General features: G+C 26.4%; 1 protein-coding gene across 1 annotated transcript; it reads left to right on the top strand.

Moving 5' to 3' along the window:
• Positions 1-3,085: 3,085 nt before the first annotated feature.
• On the top strand, positions 3,086-4,044 carry PCYB_001240 (tryptophan-rich antigen; the record flags this gene model as incomplete). The annotated part of the gene is made up of 2 exons (XM_004227554.1): positions 3,086-3,154; positions 3,283-4,044. The coding sequence occupies 2 exons, from the start codon at positions 3,086-3,088 to the stop codon at positions 4,042-4,044; spliced, it is 831 nt and encodes a 276-aa protein (XP_004227602.1).
• Between the last annotated feature and the right edge of the window lie 5,106 nt (positions 4,045-9,150).

Below are 9,150 nucleotides of genomic sequence, written 5' to 3'. Positions count from 1 at the left end.
ATATGTCAACGATATATATATAAGAATTATAGAATAAATGAGAATTACAAAAAAATATATATAGACAAAAAAAGGAATTATTTACAGCATTGTGTACATGCGTACTAATGTTGTACCTAAAATAATACATCACAAATGAGTAGAAAAAATTATAGAAACGCTAGCTAATAGGTTTAAAATTGAGAAGACTAAAATAAAATCCAGGTGATATACAAGAGATTTTATAATACACAATATACGTTAATAGGAATGCCTTAAAATATAAAAAAAGAGAAAAAATTTGTAATGATATAGAGGTAGCACATTTTTAATAGTTACAATTTCGATAGTGTACACGGTAAATACTTAATCGCCATAGAATGAAACATTTTCAAAGGAAAAGCCTTAAACGTATGTTGGTGCAATACATTTGGAGCAGCAAAAAAGAATATAACGAAGAAGGATGTAAAGACATACAGATGCAGCGTAAAAAGTAATATAAGAAAAAATATCATTTAAATGTTGTATTATACTAAGATAAAAAAATGTAGACATTTTACGTAGACACAAATTCATGAAAAAAGTTATGAGAGAATTATTATATTTCTCAACTATCATGACAAAAGAAAAAGACGATGTAAATTCTCGTTGCAAATTATGCATAAACTATGGACAGAGAAACAAAATGTGTTTATAAGACAAATGGAAAAGAAAGGAATCTTTTATTATTTAAAAAAGAAAATCTTATTGTACAAATGGATTCAAAAGAGTGGATCTTAAAGAATGCGAAATGGAAGCAAACGGAATGTCAAACCCGAATTGGGAAGACAAAAAATGTCGATTGAGATAACTTCACCCAGATGATTGACTGCACAAATGAAGCTTCTGTTTCATCTAGAACACAAATATATGAACTAGAAAAAGGACAATTTTTTTTTTTCTTAACTGTACGAGCTGAATGAATGCCTAATTATATCATACGTTGTTCTAATGGAAGCGAAAATTAAAAATGTAATTCTTAAAACATATTTTCGAAGTAGACCCACTATATGATTTAAAAGAAATAAACATCTGTTAGAGATAATACATTCATAGTTTTATCACCATGTTGATAATTTTCCCTAGGATGACAAATAAATAATTACAGTTTTATTCAAAATGTGCACATCATATTCAATAGCTAAGTAAATAATAAAAGAAATTTTTTTTGCGTTAATAAAATTCTATATAATTATTGTCTTCGTTCCACAGAATAATATTTCTAGAATTCTACGATACTGACGAACACGTGTATATATTATATCCTCGCTTATTGATTCTTAACTATTATTCATTGAATAATGTGACACTAGACACAAACTATGCACAAAAAAGGGTATATTAATGACTTTTCTTTCTTCATAAACGAACTCATAATTATAGAATGTGTTCGCATTCTTTCACATAATGCATTTTTTATTATAACTTTTTTTTTTTGTAGTCGTTTTAAATAAAAAAAAAAACTCATAACACTTTATTCATAACAAGTAGAATGACAATTATCCTGTTTAATTTGAAGCATTTCAATTTTCTAATTAAAAAATTATAAAACGTTTAAGATCCTTTGATAAATCGATATTTCAAAATATAAATTACAAAAATTATATTTTATTTATTTGTGATAATGCGCACAATAAGGGAAATCCATAATAACTTTTTTGTTTGACAAAAAAAAAATTATTTAATTGTTCTATTTTTAACCACACACACTTATTCATCATCATTGGTAATAGATGAAATAAATTTATTTAATTATACTTTAAAAAAAATTCACACTTTTTACCTTTCGGGTTAATTTATTTTCCTTCTTCTATTGTCGCTTAGCATTTTTGCTTTCCCTAAATTTCGTTCATGATATGCGAAGTATAATGATGCTAAAAATATATGCTCCGTAGCATAAGCCATTCAACAGTACACTAACCAATGGAAGTGTAAAAAATAGAACTTACATTTTAACTTCTGTATGGATAAAAAAATGAAAACTCCTTTAAGAACATCTGTTATAAATGCTACATTAATATAAATGTAATTTTTTAAAATTTTTTATGATGCAATTTATTAACATTTTCGTTTATAAATACCAGGTTAGAGCAAACAGGTCCCTAAATCCAGTCCTGTTCTAATGAATTGTTCAATGCCATTTTAGCCAAGTGTTGCCCTTTTTTTTTCCGTTTACATCCTAAAAAAAATTTCACACCGCACTTTTTTAATAGCATCAGAAACATTTAATGAATAAAATCAAAAATGAACAGAATAAACAAATTAACGAATCAGAATTAATTAAAAAAAATTGATATTTATAAAAAAATGAAATGTGTTTATCTGAACAAGCAGGTTCATCTATAATATGTTATGTTTACGAAAAATTAAAAAAAAAAAAAGAAATCAATTTTAAAATGACTTTCTTTCCCGGTGACCATAAGTTTTTACCTACTAACGCTTGCTCACACGTAGAAAATTATTTTTTACCCCCAATTGACACACTTTTTAATTTAAGGTAATGTAATTTTAAGTCCTTTTTTTTATATTAATTGTAACGAGAAAACTTACATAAAATTTGCATCTATTCTGTGTAACTATTAACTCCCCCCAAAAAAAAGAGTATAAATGAAATATTTATAACTTAATATATGTCCACTAACGTAATAAATATAATAGAACTAGTGTGTAATTAACGCACACTCTGCAGATAATTTTTAAACCATTTTAGTTACACATAGAATGGTCCTTTCAAAAGAGGAGTAAAACTACACACAAAATGGTTTCTATACTAACAGATTTTGCTTGTTGCTTAATTTTGTTTTAACATTTAAAATTTTTATTGTGAATTAATTTTTTTCCAATTGCTTTTCTTTTGTTCCTTTTTTATGTTACAATATATTTTGTAAAATCCATCATATAGCGAAGCAGCTATCATTTCTTTTTTTTTTTTGCACCCTAAATTATTAAGTTACACGAAATGTAAAAAAATATATTCAAACATAACACAAATTTTTATTATTTTCAAAATTGAATAGAAAAAATAAGAAGCATCTATGACATCAAATATAACACATAAATTAAAAAAATGGTTTCTTCCACATCTATTACTTTGTTTATTTTATCGTCTGCTTACCTTTTAAGCGATATTTCTCCAGTAATACGGAGATAACGCACATATGCATATAAACTTTCCCTTTTAATCTTTTTTAACAATATAAATATATGCGCTAAAAGAAAATTTATAAATTTTCTTAAATTTTATTTGTTTTCACTCCTTTTCAGTCCCTTCAATATGAACAGATTGGCTCCACTCCAAATTTAACGGATCTAGTCGAATCGGAACAAGAATGTGCGGCGAATAACGTTCAATTGAGAGAAGAACAAAATAATAACTGGATGGTGAAACTGGAAGGTGAATGGAAGGATTTTACCTCTTCTTTGGAAAATGAAAAAATCATATGGATCCAAGAAAAAGACAAAGAATGGGAAGAATGGCTAGAAATAATGCAAGAAAAGTGGACACATTGTGACAGAAACTTGAATCCAACATACAAAAATTATATTTTGAAAAAATCCTCAGGATGGGATAATTTTGATTGGGAATATTGGGCCAACACGGAATGGCATGATTTAATGGAAAAGGATTGGAAAAATTGGATATATGGGAACAAGTTGAGTTTGAATAAATTAATAGACAATAAATGGATCAATTGGAGTAACGAAAAAATGGCAGAGTGGCTAATTCAAGAGTTGAATGATGAGGAAGATTCCTATACACAGACAACAAAAATTGGAGACATTTCCAGTACAGAAGAAAATGATGAGAATTTGTCCAATTTGGAGGATAAAGTATTTAGTAAAAATGAAGAATGGGAACATTGGACTGACAGAAAAGAGAAACTAATTAAAAAAATAAAGAATTCTAATTGGTCAGAATGGAAAAATAATAAATACGCCTCGTTTAACCAATGGAGAGAGTCCTTTATTAAAAAATGGATAAGGGAAAAGCAGTGGGAAATAATGGTTAACAGTCAGAAAAATTAGTTTCCAAAATAGGATTATTGCTATAAGAACAAAGGGCGTAATAGAACGAACAGCAGATTTCTTCTACGCTACCAAGTACTCATTTAAATAGTTAACACCTATGCAAATAGAAGTTTAAAAAAGCCAATCTTATATTTAACTGCCCATAAAACAACAATTTTTAAAAATCCTCTTTCTCCATGATGACAAAAATAAGTAATTTTAAAATGGCATAAAAGAACACATGCGCCTGTACATATGCACATACAATATGAATAAATACACATCCACAAACGACACACATTGCGAAGAATCGTCTTTTTCCCAATCGAACTGGGCTATTATCTGCCACTATATATTTAGCTTCAATACAATTTATCCCAAAATATAAATCTACACATAACAAACATTCGAAAGTTGTCAGTGCGTACAACCATTATTACATATTTGCGAAAGAGTTAGTTTAAAATGGGTAATAATGGAAGAAAGGGAAATAATCATTTATACATTCAGAGGCCTTCTTTGCATTTATTTTTCATAAAGGATTAGAAACCTGTACTCCATTGTGTAATATTTAATATGCTTCATTAAATTCATGTGGCTGATTTTTTGTCTTCTTTATCTTAAAAAGGACATATTTTATTCACGATTCGCCGTTTCCTCTGTTTCTACTTCTTAACATATGCGTTATTTACAAAACATAAATTTTTGTAAAAAGGCTTCATAATATTTAATGTTCAAGACAAAAAAAAAATATGTATTTTTTACTAAGTTTTTTATTCTGCACGAGTTAATCTTATATGGCTTGGCTCCTAAATATATTTTTAAAATTAAAAAGAATGCACAATTTTACACAATTATTAAAACTTACAATAAGAATGAAGGTAATGACATAAATAAAGCCAATAGAAGTTTAGTTTTTTAATTCAAAGAAAATATGTAAAGGGGACAATATCGTAATTTCTACCTCATCACATGAATGAGTTACATATTTTAGCCTAATAGTTTTTATCCTTTGTTTTGCTAAACATATTAAAAAAGTATGTATTTACATGTTTATATTACACAATTAGAATGAAATAAATTAATAAGGAAATGGGGTCTCTTTATTAATAACCATAAGAAGCGTCGCTTTACTCGCACATCTTAATATTCTAATACACCAGTGAAAATATCCTGAATTTCAAGAATTCATTGATTGGCATTATATGATTAATAATGTACTAATGTTTTCATAATATATATAATAATTTTGCATATTAATATGCTTGGTAAATACGTATAAAAATGAGAAAAGCGAGCACTATCATTCAAATTCATATGGAAAGTAGTCATATGCATAGATAATGTTTCTTGCAAAAATATATAAAAAGCCTTAGCATAATTTAGAAAGATAAAGAATAGACCAAAATGTTATTTACCTATATAATACTATTTAGGATATTACAAATATTTATAATTTAACGCATAAAACTTATAAAGCAGAAACATTATTGTTATATGTCATTTTGTTATTCTCGCCTAACAATGGATTCATTGTATATTTTCACGAAAAGATATAATGCCATAAAGAAAATTATCGCACCAAATGCAACACAACAATATGGTAACGGATTTACACATTTTTCTAAAATGTATGATCAAATTGCAGATGAACCAATTAATATACATGACGTATATATTAAGATCATATCCATAAACAATTTTTTTTTTTTGAAACCTTTTTATCCAGGTTTTTATATAATGTGTAATTAAAAGCGCTGAATAATTTTTTTTTCCAAATGGGAATCTATTCTCTCAAAAAATAGATGATTTTCTGTTTTTACTTAAATTATGTTTTTTGTATCCTTCAATTAGGACTTTTTCATTTGTTCTTATGGTATTTTGTTTTTTCTCATATTTGTAGATGCATATTTTGTTTTATCGATGGATACATTTCTTGCTTCTTTTACTGAATGTTCCCTATCGATTTTACGTTTGGATAACAATCGACTATTTCTGGAATGCATTAACCCTTCCAGATTATAATATCTCCCCACAGTTTTATCTATGTTACCCTAAAAAATAATAATGTGGATATGTTATTTATAAAAATATTTAATTCCATCGCAATGATATATTTTTAAGAAAAAACAGATAAAACAGACAAAATATGTATAAATATACAACAGCGTTGCGTTTTCAATGGTCTTCTTATACCACACTGCTGCAATAAAGATGTATCCACGTTAAAATGATGAATGTAAAAATTTTGGCATAATTATGGATTCTCATTTTTTCTTCCATAAAATGTTTACTGTTAATATTATATGCACTGTAGAAGTAATAGCATCTATATGATAAGGACGTGATAAATGGTATTACTAAGGTTCTTGTAATATATTTTTTAATCTATTCTTAATAATGCATTTTAGTCTGCTTATTATATAAAAGACATTAACGCATGGAAAAAAGGGAAGTCATATAAAACGTGTAGTGGCTAATTCATTAAATCACATTATTTACAAGACACAAAATTTTGTTGAAATAGTTTCAACAATATTCTTTTATATATATTGAAAACAAGATCATACATTTGTATAAGATTAAAAAAAAAAATTAATTGTCGTTATTTAATAATTTGAAAAAAGGAAAATAATTTTATCAGTCCTGGATCGTAGGAGAGTACCCGAAGTAGAGAACGTATAAATAGTATATGAAAAAATGCTACTACATAGTACAAACAATAACAAAAATTGCGTTATATCTAGTCAATATCAATATTATACTAGTAAATTTTGGGAAATATTTTCTTCTCTTATTATGCATTAGTTATAATAAAAGAGTATTAATAACTCAATAAATATTACTATGAAAAAACTACTTTGATATACGGTTTTTATCATTTTCGATGACAAACAACTGCACTTAACTGTACTGATATGAATAATAATCGCAAATCTTTAATCTCCCAATTATTATTTTATAAATAGAAATGATAACAATGTGAGCCAATGTACGAATATTAGCATCCCATGGCAGTAACGCAATTTCAGTGCATTATAGATTAAACGAAACTTATAGTACTTTATTAAAGATAAATAAAAATACTAAAAGTGTATATTTATTCATTTTCCTCTTTCTAATAAAAAAATAAATGCATTAGAAGGAAATATTTATATAATAAAAAAAGAAAGTAAAAAAAAAATAGTTTTCCATAAAACCACTGCATGCAAATTGAGCATTTTGAATAGGGCTTGCTTTGAAACAGCCATATCAACAGAGATAGCCTGCAATACACATTTTTAAAAAAGGAAAATAAATAATTAAAATAGATAAAACGTTATATTTGATAAATTTCTGTTGATTGTTTCAGAATTTATTCATCCTTTTTCTCCCCATTTTGCATGAACATAGCATCAATGTGTTTTTTAATAAAATTTAGTAAACTCTACATAAGTGAATAATTGATAATGTGAGAATGTGCAATAAATGAGAATTTTTCTACATATTCCAACGTTTTTATAGTATTTCAATTATGACATGTCGGCGCATAAATATAAAAATCGTATATGCACGCTACATCATCATTGACCAACTAAAAATAAGATAAAAGTATACTCAATAAAAAATTAATTACAAAACAAACAAATCAATAAAGTGGTAACATGTCGTTTTTAACAGCTTCTCGGGTATTGTAACAAAATATTAATGCACAGTTCATCCAAAGCTTATTTTTCCTTTTTTTTTTTTTTTATTATCCTAGAAACATTTTTGCCACGGTTAAGAACCGTTAACATTGCATTCTTAACTATATAACGCAATTTCATAAGCATTTAACAAGAATAAATAAAAGATTTATTAGTCCTAACCTTTCTATGTTCTCTTTTCCGTCATATTATACAGGAGCATTCTTAACAAAATTCATGTAACCATGCAGATAATTATAGCTCAACATCTGCAAAAATTTACATATTTCTTTTTCTATTTAATTAATATCATTATACATAGTGAAGTTCCCATTTTGGTAACATTATATTTGGATCGAAAAAATAAATGTAAACAGACTAGCATTTTCATGAATGAACTCGAAAGAATGTGAACTCTCTTTACTTATCATTTCTTAGCAGACAAATGAGATATATTAACATGGAATAATTGCTACTCTTTAATGAAAAGGCTCACTTCCATTTTGCATAACAAAGGCTATGCATATGAGTCAAATATATCACGCATAAATATACAAATGAGTAAATCATTATACTATTAAGAAAAGCACAAAGATATTTTTCATTATGTTTTTCCACTCTGATTAATAGTAATTTTTTTTTTCTTAATATTATAAAACACATTTTAATTCACTTATATTGTGTGCAAACTAATAAAAAGAGCTAATGTTACTTACTGCGCTTTAATAGCTCCTCAACAGTAGGTAACCAACCTACTGATTTAATGGTAGCCTAAGAATATGACCATGCTACGTATATTTATCTTGAAATAAGTTAATTTTCTGGAATGTACATCATCGCTACAATTTTTGGTGCGCACACAATAGTAAACATCATTTGAAAATATTGGAGTATAACCCAAATAGTAATATAGTGTAATTAACTCATTAAAGGGTAAAAATGGACTACATAATGATGATAGTGTTTTAAAGGAAGTTCCAATTACGAATATCTCTCCGAGAGACTTTTAACGTAATCACCATTAATAATATATTTTTCGAAGTATCCATATTAAAAAAATATTCATTAAATTTTCTTGATTAAATAATTAAAATTAATATATATATATATATATATATCATGTTTCATCGAATTCGCTTTACAAAACGAGAGAGAAAATGTTGTACATATATTATTGTAAACAAATAAGAGAATTTTTTAATTGTCCAAATGTTCATTTGCTACTAAAACAATTAAAAAAATTATAAATATGCTGGAAAGGTAAAGACATCAATTAATTCAATAATTAAAAAAAGCATATTAATTAGTGTTTGACAAATTAATAATAATGAATGCGTAAATATATAGCCAACATATCTGTCTATATATATCCATATACAACTTTTATTGATATAGGTATATACGCATATCATCGAAGTGTAAAGTTATGCATTTCTTGCATCTACTGTACAATAACAAT

This window comes from Plasmodium cynomolgi (genome assembly GCF_000321355.1).
Source record: "Plasmodium cynomolgi strain B DNA, scaffold: 0007, whole genome shotgun sequence".
NCBI classification, from domain to species: domain Eukaryota; phylum Apicomplexa; class Aconoidasida; order Haemosporida; family Plasmodiidae; genus Plasmodium; species Plasmodium cynomolgi.
Note: the sequence above shows the minus strand (reverse complement) of the source record. Positions and strands in the feature narration are given on the sequence as shown.